This window comes from Zootoca vivipara, chromosome 14 (assembly GCF_965207765.1).
Source record: "Zootoca vivipara chromosome 14, rZooViv2.hap1.1, whole genome shotgun sequence".
NCBI classification, from domain to species: domain Eukaryota; kingdom Metazoa; phylum Chordata; class Lepidosauria; order Squamata; family Lacertidae; genus Zootoca; species Zootoca vivipara.
In genome coordinates this window covers 44239870-44257105 of record NC_142597.1, presented here as the reverse complement: position 1 = coordinate 44257105, position 17236 = coordinate 44239870, and the positions used below count along the sequence as shown (strand labels likewise).

The 17236-nt window shown below is 47.6% G+C and overlaps 1 protein-coding gene across 1 annotated transcript in view; it reads left to right on the top strand.

Annotated features, from left to right (window-relative positions):
- The window catches only part of ABR (ABR activator of RhoGEF and GTPase), a 120236-nt gene that overhangs the window by 28158 nt on the left and 74842 nt on the right, over positions 1-17236 (top strand). The window contains exon 2 of the mRNA XM_035138839.3: positions 12778-12980. Within this exon, the coding sequence (XP_034994730.3) occupies positions 12778-12980 (203 nt within the window). The remainder of the gene's footprint in view (positions 1-12777; positions 12981-17236) is intronic.

The following is a 17236-nucleotide window of genomic DNA, read 5'->3' as shown; positions in this document are numbered from 1 at the left end:
TTCCCCCAAAGAATCCTGGGAGCTGTAGTTTGTTAAGGGTGCCGAGAGTTGCTAGGAGGCCCCTATTCTCTTCACAGAGCTACAATTCCCGGAGTCAGCCTCTCAGGGAATTCTGGGAACTTTAGGGGGAAATAAGGGACGACTCTCTGCACCCCCCCCACAAACTACAGTTCCCAGGATTCTTTGGGGGAAGCCATGACAGTTCAGAACGGTGGGGCCAAGTTTCAAATGTATGGGGTAGGTAATCGATGCCTCACGCTTGTTCCTTCTTGGGCTCCCACTCCAGTCAGCCTTGGCTGCCAGCGTGGTCAATGGTCAGGAATGATGGGAGCTAGAGTCCAATGACATTAGAGAGGAGGCCACAGCTCCCTTACCCCTATAGGTCATAGACCTATAGAATTGTAGAATTGGCGGGGACCACGAGGGTCATCTAGTCCAACCCCCTGCAATGCAGGAATCTTTTTGCTCAGTGCGGGACTCGAACCCACGACCCTGAGATTAAGAGTCTCATGCGCTACTGACTGAGCTGAAGGGCACCATTCTCAACTGCATGCAAGAGCTGGGGGGGATGCCTCTATTTAGAAGAGGACTTCCCTCCTGAGAGACGGGTGTGTGTGTGCCTCTTCTCACATCAGGAATGGAGAAATCCTATGGTCCAGGCATGTCAAACCTGCGGCCCTCCAGATGTTTTGGACTACAATTCCCATCTTCCCCAACCACTGGTCCTGCTAGCTAGGGTCGCCCCCTTTCCTGAGACCCTTCCTAACCTTCAGGAGTTCTGTGCCCTATATGCTCCCACAAGGGAGGCCACCAACCAAGGCAGCTTTGAGAGAGGACGAGACAAATTCACAGAGGAGGGCAAGGCTGTCCATGGCTGCTGGGCAGTGTGGCCTAGTGGTTACAGCACCAGGCGAGACCTGGGCTCAAATCCCCACCCAACCTCACGGGGTTGTTGTGAGGGTGAAATGGGGAGGAGGAGAATGATGGCTGCAAATGTCATGAATAAATATCTCCTGTGTCGGAGGCAGTAAGTGCCTCTGGATACCAGTTGCTGGGGAAGCGCAAGGGCAAAGAGCTGTTGCGCTTAGGTCCCTGCATGGCTCTCCTTCCCGCCTCTGATTTCCCGCTCGCCCCGGTCTCTGCTCGCCTTTCCACAAGAGCTGTGTGGCTCCTTTGGATCCCTTGGGCAGCCCCATTCTTGTCCTCTTAGGGCCGCACCGGTTGCCGTGGAGCCGTCCTTGGCCCAGGAACCTTTGGGAACTGTCTTCTCCGCTGGGCGGATGTGTGCTGGGAGCTGTTGCTCACTGGCATGTTCCATGCGCTCTGTTTAAAAAGAAAAACCTCCCTTTTCTTCCTTGGTTCCCTGGAGGTTTCGAACAAGATGGGTGGAGCTTGGAAACCCGGCTGGCAGGGGGAGTAAAATCCAGCCAGCATTTGTGGGGAGGAGGAGGAGGAGGAGGAAGAGGTGCCTTTCAGAGCGCAGGAGGAGAGAGCCGGATCTTGGCCAGTGCTTGTTGGAGTGTGCACCTGTGGGCATTGCCATTTTAAGGCACGCAGCCCCTTTTAAAGGCGCTTCATACAGCGGTATAGCAAACGTGACAACAGCCTTACATGTTTATGTATATAGGAAGATAACACTGTTCATCATTTTATAAATCTCTTTTTAAAAAATATTAATTTTTTTCATATAATCACATTACGTAACATCATAACCACTTACTTTATCTCTTTGGCTCAACTGAGCCTAACGGCTTCCCTCCCTCCCTCCCGTCTGATGGTTTACAAAATTAAACTTTACATCTGTGCATTTCGCTTCGTTTCCTATCCTTGTTATATCATTACCTAAAATATTATATTACTCAACCTGAATAGGTAGCAATTTCATCTTACAAATCTTCAGATAACTCTGCTAGTAATGTTAATTGCTAACAGTTGTCTTTCAATCATAATATAAATTTATTCGAGTTCTTTTGGAATAATAATAATAATAATAATAATAATATATTATTATTTTTACCCCGCCCATCTGACTGGGTTTAGAATGCTTGGTCTCGCTGGTTCCGGATTCTTCCCATCAGTTTTGCCAGTTCTGCAAAGTCCATCAGCTTCATAAACCTCTTATTGCGACTCCTTTTAGTTTTAATTAATCATTTTAATTATTATTATTATTTCTTCGTTTCATTTATGAATCACTGTTATTATTTCCATTTCGTTTCATTTACAAATTGCTTTCTGTGAAGTGTCGCAATGAGATTTCATACTACTGTTTTGTTTTTTTAAAGGCTCGCATGCAGAAAAATTGCACGCATATGCAAAAAGGGGAAATACGTTCTCAACTGCATGCATATTTATATGCCATTATTATTATTCTTTATTAAATTTGTATACCGTCATATACCCGCAGGTCTCAGGGCGGTTACAACATAAAATCACAAAGGGCATAGGATAAAAGGATAAAAGGATAGGATAAAAGGATAAAAGGGCATAGGATGTCAATCACCCAAAGGCCTGGTTAAAGAGGAAGATTTTTGCCTGGCGCCTAAAGGTGTATAATGAAGGCTCCAGGCGAACCTCCCTGGCGAGAGCATTCCACAAATGGGGAGCCACTGCAGAGAAGGCCCTGTTCTCATGTTGCCACCACCACCCCCCCTCACGTGGAGGAGGCACACAAAGGGCCTCAGAAGATGATCTCAGGATCCGGGTAAGTTCATATGGAAAGAATTAAAACAGATAGGCTAAAATAAAATAAGTAAAACATTTGCATATATAAAACCAGTTTCAAATACATCTGGGTACTGACTGGGAGAACCCCGTCCCCCTTTAAACTTAAAAACTTGCTTTAACCCTTTGATACTCCAACCCTTCTTAATTGCAAAAGATCCTGAAATCTTCACTTTGGAGGTTTGGTACCCCTCTGGAATAGAGATGTAATTATGCAGGATTTGAGATTTCAGCAGGGACTGAGACTTCCAGATACTTTCTATATGATTTGCGTAGAGAACCTAGAACAGAACCATCGTTTTCAAGACAGCCCTCCTTGCAAGCCTGGCAAAATCTGGAACTATCCTAAATAATCAGATAGTCTTTACTTGGACTTCATTCTTTTAACCCACTTGCAGCTGTGCTGTTTCTATGTACCTACTATTTCTAGTTTATGGTTTCATTTTTCATCTTTTAATTTCCATCTGCTGTTATAACTGTTGCCTCTGTTTTCTATACATCAGAAGACATCACACACACACACACACACACACACACACACACACACACACACCCCAACTGCAGAGAACTCCCCTCCCCGGAAAAAAACACAACGTTTTGGGATCCAATCCCTGTATAGGAATTCTACTGTTTCTTACCTCCCTGCTGCCCATTTTCCAGCCCTTTGAGATTCCTTCAAAGGTTCCCCTGCCAGAACCTGATGCTCTTAATTCCATCTGTTTGCACAAAACAATTTCCGTGGCCAATTGAGTGTGCTGCCGCCGCCACCAGTTAACACTCATTAGTAATAAAACCTGAATTTTTTTACACTCTAATGAGCGTGGGATATTTCTCTTGCCTCCCCCTCCTTTTGCAGGGAATTTCTCTCTGCAGCTTACGCTGCTTTCATTAATTCCATGGATGGATGGATTGATTGATTTTTAAAATCCCACCTCTTCCACAAAATGTTCAGGTCAGCCTATAAGGGTTCTGCCCTCAAGTTCCAGCCTCATGACGACTCTGTGAGGTAGGCCAGGCTGAGGAGGCAGTCGCTGGCCTGATGTTTCAGGACCCTTGCCTGAGCATTCCAAGTTTTAATTCTGTTTATTCTTGGGTTCCCCCCCCCTACTGTAGCTTGTTTGGGGTGGGGTGGGGTTCAAAGCTTTGAGTTTGATTGTTGAAATGCATCCCCCCTCCAAAAAAATAATAATGTTGGGAGGCATCCAGTACAAAGGTACTGAAATGGAATCATAGAATAGTAGAATTTTAGAGTTGGAAAGGTCATCTAGTCCAGTGTTTCCCAACCTTGTGCCTCCAGATGTTTTGGGACTACAACTCCCATCATCCCTAGCTAGCAAGACCAGTGGTCAGGAATGATGGGAATTGTAGTCCGAAAACAGCTGGAGGCACAAGGTTGGGAAACACTGATCTAGTCCAACCCCCTGCAATGCAGGAATCTCAGCTAAAGCACCCATGACAGATGGCCATCCAAGGTAGGAGTCACATGCTTTCCTCCACCCCATTTTAGCCCCACCCACCACTGGCACATGGCCCTCACAAAGTACCCCTCAGGCCCCTGAGAAGCCTTCTTGTATTATGAGGCCGCATGTTTATTATAGTTAAAGGACTGGTGTCTGTTGAAAAATCCAGAGATTTTGGACTTGGAAGGGTATGATACCCATTTTGGATGGCATGCATACCTTAATTATGGAAAAACAAGAGCTTTACTAATCACATCATACATGGTGTGGGACAAATATAAAAAATATGGGACATACATGGTGTGGGACAAATATAAACAATATTTAGAGCCCAAAACCCCAAAGTGGGTGTTGCCACTAGAGGCAATTGCAGTTAAAAAAAAGAGAGAGACCACGAAATGGATAACGTATATGGTGTTATTAACAGAAGAAAATGGTCAAATAAAACTTAAAAGATATGAGGATATAAAAGAATATCTCTCCAGCTGGTTAGATTACCACCAATTGTTTGAAATGTTTCCCAAGGTTCTAAAGGCAGAGGCAGGGGAAAGAGGAGGGGGCAAGGGAAGAAAGAGGGCAGGAGTATGCCAAGGCAGGGACATGACTTGTTCTGGGTGTCCTCCGTTTCTTTAAATGATTTATTTCTCTCTCTGTCTGGGACGCAGTTCAGGAATCGCCACTCCGAATCCTACGCCCAGCCTGGCTCCTTGCTGTGACAAAGATAGTCCCGCGGACAGTGCGAGGGGAAGCGAGTGTGAATTATAAATGTTCTTGGCAGGCGAAATAATTTGGGCTTTTGGTGTGCGAACATTCCCAGGCGGAGGGGTTTGCCAAGTACGCTCTGCACGCTCGGAACCTGAAAAGTGTTTGGCTGTGCCTTCCTGCGGGGAGAGCGGTTGTGTGGCTTGCATTAATTGTGCCTTGGGCAGGTCACAATTTGACTTCACCCCTTAGTGGTGCGCTCCATTGTCTCTCAAGACAGACAGATGCCATAAAATAATAAATAAATCTGCCCATTTCAATCAGGGAACAGCTTGTTACTTGGACCATTGAAGCTGGGATTGGGAAAGCTTAGGGCGGGGTGGGAAGGGGCTGAAAGTGGACCCCAATACCTCTCTGTGTGGCCCTCAGGACACTCTCCCCAAGCCACACACTGCACTGATTTGCACTTTCTTTGAGTGTTTTTGCCTGGCTGTAAAAGTCTCCCCTTGAACACTTACCCTGCCTCCTTGCTTACCTGGGTGAAGAAAGGTAACTATATGTAAATACAGAGCCCTTTGACTTGAATCATAGAATCATACCAGGGTAGAGTTGGAAGAGACCACAAGGGCCATCCAGTCCAACCCCCTGCCAAGCAGGAAACGCCATCAAAGCCTCTGCTTAAAGACCTCCAAAGAAGGAGACTCCACCACACTCCTTGGCAGCAAATTCCACTGCCGAACAGCTCTTACTGTCAGGAAGTTCTTCCTAATGTTGAGGTGGAATCTTCTTTCTTGTAGTTTGAATCCATTGCTCCGTGTCCGCTTCTCTGGAGCAGCAGAAAACAATCTTTCTCCCTCCTCCATATGACATCCTTTCATATATTTGAACATGGCTATCATATCACCCCTTAACCTTCTCTTCTCCAGGCTAAACATACCCAGCTCCCTAAGCCGTTCCTCATAAGGCATTGTTTGAGTACAGTGCCTTTGAGCATGTTAAGAGTGCACGTGTTTGGGACCGAGGGAGCTATAGAACTCTCCAGGGAGAGCGATCTAGACGGCTTTCGAAAAGGATCGGGCCAATTCAGGGAGGAGAAGGCAGTCGATTGCTAGCTCAGCCACCCAGGTTGTGGGTTTGAGCCCCACGTTGGGTAAATGATTCCTGCCTTGCAGCAGGGGGTTGGACTAGATGACCCTCGGGGTCCCTTCAAACGCTACAATTCTACGATACTTCACGATTGCTATGCTCTGCCTCCACGGTCAGAGGCAACAGTGCTTCTGAATTCCTGTTGCTGAAAACCCCTGGAGGGGAGAGTGTTCTTGTGTTCGAATCCTGCTTGCGGGTTTTCCACAGCCATCTGGCTGGCAACTGTGAGAACAGGAGGCTGGACTGGGTGGGCCACTGGCCTGATCCAGCAGGCTTTTCTTATGATTGTTGTACGCGCCAGGCATTTTAAACCACGGCTGAGGTTCCCTCCCAGCTAAGCAGTCTTGCTCTCATTTGCCATTTCTGTCATCTGCCCTCCACCAAAAAATAAAAATAAAGAATTGCAGAGTTCAGGTACAAACACTGCTCAGTGCCAGGCTACTGAAAGGGCGGGGGTCACGCAGGGCGGCCGGATCAACAAACCACCTCTTCATATTAACATGCAATGCAAGGAGGCGAGTTCGAAAGCAGTGGGGAACCACGAGACGCCTCCGCCTGTATTACAGTTTTCACTGCTCAGCTGAAGTTTCTAAAATGACTTCTGAACGGTGGGGAGAAAAGAACGATTAGACGAGGTTCCCTTAACAGGTCCTGGCATTAACCTCACAAACCGAGATCGAGAAAGCACGTTTGCAAGCTAGTTGGGGAAAATCAAACAGTCTAATGCAGGCATCCCCAAACTGCGGCCCTCCAGATGTTTTGGCCTACAACTCCCACGATCCCTAGCTAACAGGACTAGTGGTCGGGAAAGATGGGAATTGTAGTCCAAAACATCTGGAGGGCCGAAGTTTGGGGATTCCTGCACTAGATGTCAAGGAAATAAACAACTGCCTGGAAATGTCTTTGGTGATTGAAGCTACGCAAAGCAGCTGCTCTGTCATTGGGTCGAGACCTATCCCCTGAATTAAACCAAGATTCCAGTCCTCATGGTTCGGAATTAAAGGCTGGCTTAAACAGGAGCATGCTGGGAAAAGGCAGTGACTGGCTCCCCAAGTCGCAGAAGCTTCAAGGCTGAGTGGGGATTTGAACCCTGGTCTCTCCCAAGTCCTAGTCTGATGCTCTGTAACCCCTTCACCACGACTGGACTCACGTGGGGCGGGCGGGTTGAGAGCGACATCCAGTTCTGGCCCTCGAGAAGAAAATGCCTGGGCTCCCCCATCCCTTAATTGCTTCGGTGAGCGTATTTCGCACCCAGGCCCACTTGGTGGATCAAGCAGAAAGACCAACCCGCCTCAGTAGATCTGGCAGGCCTGAAAACTCCTCATTCCGCTGCCTTGCTCTTGGTTGGATCTCAGCAGGCAGGAGTATTATCTATTCTAACCTCTCTGGGTGGAAAGGGCCCACCCGCCTCACCCCAGGAATCAGGGGGGGTGCTCCCTGCTTTCCCTCTTACGCCCCACCCCACCCCTTTTGCCACAAAAGCTGATTAGGGTGCTCGTCGGGGAGGAGGCGCATCGCCCCACCCTCATCCATGTTGTGGGCACCTGAGTGGCTCTTACAGCTGCAGGAATTGCATCACTGTGGGATGCGGTAGGAGGCGGTTGCCGTGGCGACGGCACAGACCTCAAGCTGCTAGGGAAGGAGCCTTGCGTGGGATTTCGATGGGGAGGCGGGAGCTAAAGCAGAAGGGCAAGGGGAGTGGGGTTTTTTTCAGGGGGGTGGGTTTCATAGCAAAGCCTAGGAGATGATCCTGGCAACAGACTGTGCTTGAATGGGAGCTTTAAGGCAGCGATAGGCCGTGTTTGCTGCTGGGAATTGTAGTCTGGCAACATCTGGATGGTGCCAGGTGGGCAAAGGCTGCTCTGGGGTAGAGATGTGGAGGCACGGAAAAAAACCCAGAAAAATTTGGGGAAAAAACCCTGGGTTTTTCCCCGTTTTTCCCCTGAAGCCTTTTTTGTTTTTTTTCTTAAAAACTGGAAAAATAAAAAACAGATTATGGAATGTTTTATTTTAACGTGATGAATAAAATATTTTAAGATAAGGGGTTCAAATATTTTATAAATCATTTCTAAAAAATATGTATGGTATCAGATTATTCTAATTTCTGTGAGGACAAGCCACTCCTAGGTAACAAACTGAACTCTCCAATGCAAGAATAAGATACATTTCTTCCTTTAGGAGGTGCTGTTGTCGCCAGAAAAGAAAAAGGTTTCAGTTTTGTTTTTGCACACGTGTGGTATGCATTCGTTCTGTTCCTCTTCACTAGGCCTCAAAGCACTGGAAGAAAATATAGAGCAACGAAAAGGGCCTGAAAGTATATGTGCTGCCGTGGCAATCAGAGAAGTGTTATGAAAGAAAAAGAGAAATGAAAATATTTTAAACATTAAATGCTGTAAAACAGTCTTTAAAAAGTGAAATAAACTAATTTAAGCATATAGTAGTAGTAGCTAAAGTGGTTAACAGACCACACACATCAGTGTGAGGAAATACACAAGGTCTCATGGGCAAACATGGGAGGTGGAGTAAGCATGTTGCATAGAAACAGTGATGAATGACAAGTTAAATTTCAGTTACTGTTTGGATACACTATATTTTTAATATGCTAGTTGTGATAATTTTATGCCCATTAAAATTTAGTTATATTTTATGTTTCTAAAGTAACAGATTGACTTTCAATCTGGAAAAGAAAAAAGAAGTGCTAATGTAGCCATTTTTTCAATTTTTCTGAAAATTTCCGTTTCCCCCCGAAAAAACCCGGAAAAAACAGGTTTTTTCCCCGAGCTTAAAAAATTTCGGAAATTTTACATCTCTATTCTGGGGGGAGACGTGGTCCTCCAGATGTTGTTAGGTTCCCATCTCACTAAAACACGAGCCTGTTAATCTCAGAGTTGTGGGTTCAAGTGCCACGCTGGGCAAAAGATTCCTGCATTGCGGAGGGTTGGATTAGATGACCCTCGGGGCCCCTTCCATCTCTACAATTCTGTGATGCTGTCTCCACCGACGGCCAGCGTGATGAGAGGTGTAGCCCAGCAAAGTCTGGAACGCACCCAGTTTGCTGCCCCTGTTTTTAAGGAGAAACCCTTGTTTGAAAGAGCAAACTCACATAAAAATTAAGGTTTGCAGCCAGGCGGAAGTAAAGGTCGAATGACGAAGTGCGGCTTCTTTTGCTAAATTTATGCCCTTCTATAACACTACTGGAACCCCGTCAGCTTAGAGATAATTGAAAAGATATCTGCCCCAGTGCTCTGAAACAGTGACTGCAAAGTAATAATAACAATAATTAATAATAAAGAGGCTCAATGTGGTGCCTTCCATAGTTCTGGTTACAGGTAGGTAGCCGTGTTGGTCTGGGTCGAAGTAAAATAAAAAAATTCCTTCAGTAGCACCTTAAAGACCAACTAAGTTTTTATTTTGGTATGAGCTTTCGTGTCCATCAGGTATCTGAAGAAGTGTGCATGCACACGAAAGCTCATACCAAAATAAAAACTTAGTTGGTCTTTAAGGTGCTACTGAAGGAATTTTTTTATTTTAATAATAAAGAGAGTACTGATAGGGGTATTGTTGTTGCCACTGCTCTCCTTTTGAAAGGAGGTGGTCAAAAATGTTCCTCTTTCTCTTGGGGATTTTCGTTTTGTGGCCTCTTAATTGTTTTCTTTGGGGGGGGGGAGGTTTATCTCCAGTTTATTTCTTTCCCCACTGTGACACCTTCCTTGTTCTGCCCTGGGGAAGAGGATTTGGGATGCAAAGCTCAACCCTCAAATTTCCCTAGGACAGAGATAAAGAGCGCACAGTTCGACACGGAGACATTTGCATGTTGTTCCATGGCCATGACTCTCCCGGAATGTTGCAAGTTCTCTGGAACTTGCAACTTGGTGCAGAAGCGTCACTAAACTCTCAAATTACCCTGCAGTAAACTGGGTCAATTGGTATGTTACCTGGAGAGTCACCCAAATCTTGCGGCATGGGCAAGAGCATCAGAAGAGAGCTGGTGGATCGGGCCAGTGGCCCATCTAGTCCTGCATCCCGCTCTCACGGAATCATGAGGACTAGTAACTTGCCTCTTGAAAACAAAAGCGAGCTTCTCCGAAAGCTGAATTCTAGTGTCAAAGGGAAGAACCTGAGAAGAGCCTGCTGGATCAGGCCAGTGGCCAATCTAGACCAACACCCTCTTCTCACAGAGGTAGGTTGGCCTGAGAGACAGTGACCGGTCCCATTCTCACCCAGAAAGCTTTGCAGCTGGGGCAGAATCTGAACCCTGGATCTTAACATCTGGCACCCTTAACCACTACACCAGCCTGGTGCCCTCCAGATGTTTGGAACTGCAACTCCCACAATTCATCTTGTGAAATGCCCTGAGATCTTTGGATGAAGGGTGGTATATAAATCTTAATAATAATAATAATAATAATAATAATAATAATAATAATAATAATAAATATTAGAACTGCTTCCACGGCAAAGCTGTTGCATTTGAGGTGATTTCTGGCAATGCAAAAACCTGAATCTGCATTCACACATTCAGGTCATTCCTTCCGCCTCCCCCAACCCCCATGAATTTCAGAGGCAGGATAAATTATGCAGCGCAACTTAACATGTTTCATTGGGCCCGACTGTTGCGAGGTGGAGATGTTGCTTGTGGGGTGTTTTGTTTTTAACCATCAGTTTTGCAGGATCGGGGTGGGTTTCCTGCTTCACCCCCAAGCACACAGGGGCCCAATCATATTTCGAATGTGATTGGGGGTGGGTGGGGGTGGCCCCTATTCTCCCTCCCTCCCTATAACGCAGCCGCCTTCTCAAAAGAAGCACCTCGGTCCTGGCCTGGACTTGCCACAGCCAACTGGCAGAAAGCATCGGGCTTCAAGGCGGCGGATTCAAGGACGCGTGGTTAATTGTGCAAAAGTGGGGAAGTGTGTCAGGCTGTTGGGGAGGGGGAGCAAGCAGGGGCCGCACGCCTGACTGAGTGCAGAGTGGGTAGCTGGGATGCTCCAGGAGGTAATAATGTGCTAATGTGAGAGGAGGGAGTTGGCGCCTCTGGGGAGGGAGGGGGCGGCAGCTGGCACCTGCCCACTTTCTTGTATTCCCACATCTGCATTGTGTTCATCTGGGGTGCCTTATTTTTGCAGAGAAGGGTCTGTGCACAGACTTGTCTGTGAACAAGAGTCCATGCCATGCAGGAAATCCCAATTTCCTTTCCCAGAGATGCCCATTGACCATGGGATGGGGCATAGCTCAGTGGCCTCTGCCTGGCTTCAGTCTGAGGCAACTGGCATCAGCCCCCCTTGATGGCCGAACCATGCGGGGGCTGTAGGTTCGGAGGCATCTGGGGGGCTGGCAGGAGGAGGAGGAGGCAAGAACATTAGCAAGTTGGCTTGCCAGAGAAGGGTCCCTATTTTGGCCCCTAGTGATGCCCACGGTGGCACGCTAGCTGCTGCTATAAAGGGGTGCTGCCTGGGAAAATGAGGGGCTAGGGGAAGTGACATCAGAACCCCGCCCACCGATGCTTAGAAAAGGGGGAAGGGGCTTTAATAGCCAGATGACAATTCAGGTGTGAGAGGTTTACAGCGGGGGCTCAGAATACAGGCAGCCTCACCTTGATGTTCCAAGGCACCGTACGTTTAAGTGAAATTGTGTATATTTGAAACACGGTAGGGAAATCCTACAAACACCCCATTCTGCCCCCTTTTGTGACGTTTTCGGGACTCTTCACTTCTGGGATTGGTGCAATGGGCACACGCAGTCATACACATATTGAATGCACATAAATGGGGGGTGCTTGTATGAATATGATTTTCTTGTTGTTGTTGTTTAGTCGTTTAGTCGTGTCCGACTCTTCGTGACCCCATGGACCATAGCACGCCAGGCACTCCTGTCTTGCACTGCCTCCCACAGTTTGGTCAAACGCATGTTCGTAGCTTCGAGAACACTGTCCAACCATCTTGTCCTCTGTCGTCCCCTTCTCCGAGTGCCCTCCATCTTTCCCAACACCAGGGTCTTTTCCAGGGAGTCTTCTCTTCTCATGAGGTGGCCAAAGTATTGGAGCCTCAGCTTCAGGATCTGTCCTTCCAGTGAGCACTCAGGGCTGATTTCCCTCAGAATGGATAGGTTTGATCTTCTTGCAGTCCATGGGACTCTCAAGAGTCTCCTCCAGCACCATAATTCAAAAGCATCAATTCTTCGGCGATCAGCCTTCTTTATGGTCCAGCTCTCACTTCCATACATCACTACTGGGAAAACCTAGTAGAAATGATTTTCTTAATAAACGTATTAGTCCTCTCTTCTTTTTTTCACAGAAGTAACTCAAATGGACTTACAACAAATTTCAATATTCTTATTCTTAGTCACTTCTTTTTTTAATAGAAGTAACTCAAGCTAATTTACAAGAAATCAATAACAACATTCTGGCGGTAATGCTACGCCAACAGGGCAGTTAGAGTGTCAAACTAGGATCTGGGAGAGACCAGGGTTCGAATCCCCTCTTGGGCATGAGGCCTACTGGGTGTGTGACCTTGGACCTGCCTCTCACCCTCTATCCCTACCTCACAGGGTTGTTGTGTGGGATTAAACACGGAATGGGAGAACCATGTATGCCGCCTCGAGCTCCGTGGAGAACAAGGCGGGATAGAAATGCAATAAGTAAACGAATGAATGAAAACAATACATGGCGCTCTTACGACTTGCCGCCATCGTGGCCCAGAGCTCCCCGTCAGACTTTGAGTGACCGGCCCTCTCTCTCTGGTCCTGTTGACAGATTTCAACTATGGCATGGAGGATTATGACGCCGAGGGGAACGAGGAGCCCAAGGTCCCCCCTGGGGGTTCGGAGACCATGCCCTACATCGACGAGTCTCCCACCATGTCGCCTCAGCTCAGTGCCCGCAGCCAAGAGGGCGGGAACGGCGGAGACGGGTGCGAGAGCCTCTCGCCCACCCCAGCAGATGGACTGGGGACTGTGGTAAGTGTTTGGGGGTCCGGGCAGAAATGCCATCCCCCCTTTGTTGTTGCTGTTGGTTTATTATCTGTTGCTATGATAGCATATGGTGTTTGAAGTGCTTTGCATTTACCGAGTCAGGCTGCTTGCCCACCTAGCTCAGTATTGTCCGCACGGACCGGCAGCAGCTCTCCAGGGTTTCAGGCAGGGCGTAATTTTCCAGCCCTCTTTGGAGAGGAGTCCCATAGTTTTAACTCTGTTCTGTGTGAAGAAGTCATTTCTGTGGGACAGATTGTGGAGGGGGGGGGCAAACGTGATGGGTGGCTCCCCCCCCCCTTTTGCTGTTTAAATTTGAGCATGGGAGAGGCGGGCCCATCTTTAAAACCTGGCTGGTGCTGTGTTTGTTTTATTTATTTAATGTGTCTAATTCGGCGATTCTCTCGTGCATACCAGTGCTGGAGCAGGTCGTGGGACATTGGCATTTTTAAAATTCGAGAACTGATAAGGCGTTGCGGAGGTGAAAAGGACTTTGCAGAGTTGTTTTGCATGTTGTGAAAGGCAGGTGAGGTGGGAATATGATCTTAAACCTTATGGAAAAGGCACCAGTGCCACATTTGCAGGGTGCTATTGGCCAGCGTCTGGGAAGCCTCTCCTCCTAGACCCACCCGAGGCTGTGCGGCTACCATAAGCAGTTTGATGCCCTCTCAACAGCTTCAGTCTGTTACAGATGCCACAAAATACCCGTTCTGCATTCATAAGAACTCCCACCTTCCACTGCAGCAGCATCTGCCCTTTGGAACTCCCTGCCTGTTGACACCAGGCAGGAGCCTTTACTGTACTCTTTTCTGTGCCTGATTAAAACCTTTCCATTTCGGCAAACCTATCCAGCTATCTGGAATGTAGCACGTTTTAATTTGTTTTTAATTTATTGCTTATTTTAATTTTTTGAACGTTTTAAACTATTGTGGTTAATTGTTTTCATTGCATTGCAGGGGGTTGGACTAGATGACCCTTGGGTCCCTTCCGACTCTTAAGATTCTACAATCTGTTCTTTTAACATTTTATCTTTTCTTTTTTGGTAAACTGCTTTGAGAGTTTGTTTTGCATTTTTGCAATCCAGAGGTGTATTAATTTTATGAAACGTGGCTGAAGGCTGCGGTACGAGGGTACTCCCCTTGGTCTTGAGTGCTTGCTGTTTCCTCTTCTTCATCTGGCCCCCGAGGCCTTGGGCAGAGAGGGCTCTTTCACGGCCTGCTACCTGGGAAGGCAAGGAAGGGCCAGAGCTCAGCATCAGAGCACCTGATCTGCATGTAGAAGGTCCCAGGTTCGATCCGGCATCAGTCCTTATTACAGAAGCATAGAATCATAGAATCGTAGAGTTGGAAGAGACCACAAGGGCCATCCAGTCCAACCCCCTGCTGAGCAGGAAACCCCATCAAAGCATTCTTGACATATGCCTGTCAAGCCTCTGCTTAAAGACCTCCAAAGAAGGAGACTCCACCACACTTCTTGGCAGCAAATTCCACTGCCGAACAGCTCTTACTGTCAAGAAGTTCTTCCTAATGTTTAGGTGGAATCTTCTTTCTTGTAGTTTGAATACATTGCTCCGTGTCCGCTTCTCTGGAGCAGCAGAAAACAACCTTTCTCCCTCCTCTATATGACATCCTTTCATATATTTGAACATGGCTATCATATCAGCCCTTAACCTTCTCTTCTCCAGGCTAAACATACCCAGCTCCCTAAGCCGTTCCTCATAAGGCATCGTTTCCAGGCCTTTGACCATTTTGGTTGCCCTCTTCTGGACACGTTCCAGCTTGTCAGTATCCTTCTTGAACTGTGGTGCCCAGAACTGGACACAGTACTCCAGGTGAGGTCTGACCAGAGCAGAATACAGTGGTACTATTACTTCCCTTGATCTAGATGCTATACTCCTACTGATGCAGCCCAGAATTGCATTGGCTTTTTTAGCTGCTGCATCACACTGCTGACTCATGTCAAGTTTGTGGTCTACCAAGACTCCTAGATCCTTTTCACATGTACTGCTCTCAAGCCAGGTGTCTCCCATCCTGTATTTGTGCCTTTCATTTTTTTTGCTCAAGCATGAGGACCAGAATTTCCCCGCCTGAAATCCTGGGCAGGTGGCTGCCAGATAGTGTAAGCGATACTGAGGTAGATGGTAAGGCCCTGCAAATCACTTTCTGCCTGTCTTCCTTTTAAAATCTCAGGTTAGCCAACCTCACTGTGATCTGGGCTCCTTGCTCCACCTGGTGGCCATAATGAGCTACCACACTGTTGTTGTTGTTTTTAAAAGGTTTCTGATTAGAAAAAAAACGACACCTTTCCCCTGCCTTTCCTTATACCCGATTTAAGAATCATTATTCAGTATGGTGGGGGTTGCAGCACCGGGGTTTTTGCTGTGGGGAGCATGCAAAAGAGAAGCCCTGCAGAAAATAGCTTGCCTTTGTTGAGGCAGAGGCCCCCATAGCTGAGGGGATTTGCAAGCCTTTAAAACCAGCAAATCCTTCCAGTTCCTTTGCAGTTAACTCTTAGCCTCCCACACTGTCCTGGGTGGAAACTCTGGCTGGCTTTGAGGCCCCCTTCACAACCGTCACAGAGCTGTGGGCCCATCCTGTCTCATCCACCCACTGCTTCATATTCCCTGCACTGGCTCCTCCTCCTCCTCCCACTTTTGTCTTGGCTTCAAGTCTCTAGTCCTCATTGCCTTTGCTGCTTTTTTTAAAAAAAGGATCTATACTACTTATCCCTCACTATGCTCTCTCTTCTCCCTCCACTGCCCAGCTCTGCCTCGCCTGCCCCCAACCCCGATCCCCCCCACAAATCCTTTCCTTAAGATGCAGGTAAAACTACATATTATGTCCAATCGGGTTTTTGTGTAATAGCATAGGTGAGAAGGGGCGTCACCTTTTTGCCGTGTGCTGTCGTCCCAGAATAAAATTGCTCCCCCCCATATAACTGCACCCACAAGAGTGATGATCACAGGCCAGTGACAGCCAGTGGCCTTCAGCCCTGGGGGCGGTCCATAGAGTCAGGGCCATGCATGCAGGCGGCCTTTTGCAGCCATCAAGTTTCTAGCCCTTATGGATGTCAATAGATTCTAGAGAAAGCGTAATGATTTAGTTAGAGGTGTTTAGGTAGAATCACAGCAACCCTGTGAGGTAGTTTTGGCTGATAGGCAGCGAGTGGCTGAAGGTCACCCAGTGAAACCTTCACGGCAGGGTGGGGATTTGAACCCTGCTGTGGTTGCGTCCTGTATTAAGTGGGGTGCTGACGGGGTGGGCTAGAGGACCTCTGAGGGGCGCCCCAACTCTGCGCTTCTATGCGGTGGCTTGCCCTTTTTGCATTTCTTTATTATGGTTTCCTCCAAAGTGTGTGCCTTGTTCTCCCCCGCTTCTCTTGCAACAACCCTGTGAGGTAGGCCACAGGCTAGGTTGAGAGAAGCCGATTGTTGGCCAGAGAGGAAACATCTGAAGCTGAGTTTTCTCTCCTCCTTCCCAGCTCCATGTCCAACACAAGAACACAAGAGTAACTTGCTTGATCAGGCTAATCTCTCCCCTCTGACTGTGGAGGCAGAGAATAGCCATGATTTCCTGGTGTTAGGAGTGATCCTCTTAGAGTTGGAAGAGACCACAAGGGCCATCCAGTCCAACCCCCTGCCAAGCAGGAAACACCATCAAAGCATTCTTGACATATGTCTATCAAGCCTCCGCTTAAAGACCTCCAAAGAAGGAGACTCCACCACACTCCTTGGCAGCAAATTCCACTGCCAAACAGCTCTTACTGTCAGGAAGTTCTTCCTAATGTTGAGGTGGAATCTTCTTTCTTGTAGCTTGAATCCATTGCTCCGTCTCCGCTTCTCTGGAGCAGCAGAAAACAACCTTTCTCCCTCCTCTATATGACATCCTTTAATATATTTGAACATGGCTATCATATCACCCCTTAACCTTCTCTTCTCCAGGCTAAACATACCCAGCTCCCTAAGCCGTTCCTCATAAGGCATCGTTTCCAGGCCTTTGACCATTTTGGTTGCCCTCTTCTGGACACGTTCCAGCTTGTCAGTATCCTTCTTGAACTGTGGTGCCCAGAACTGGACACAGTACTCCAGGTGAGGTCTGACCAGAGCAGAATACAGTGGTACTATTACTTCCCTTCATCAGCGCCAAAATGGCTGGATTTTGGACTGCCATGGTGCAGAATTTAATCTCCCCTGCCCAAACGCCACTCCTCCCTCCTCCTCCTCCTCCTCCTCCTCCTCCTCCTCC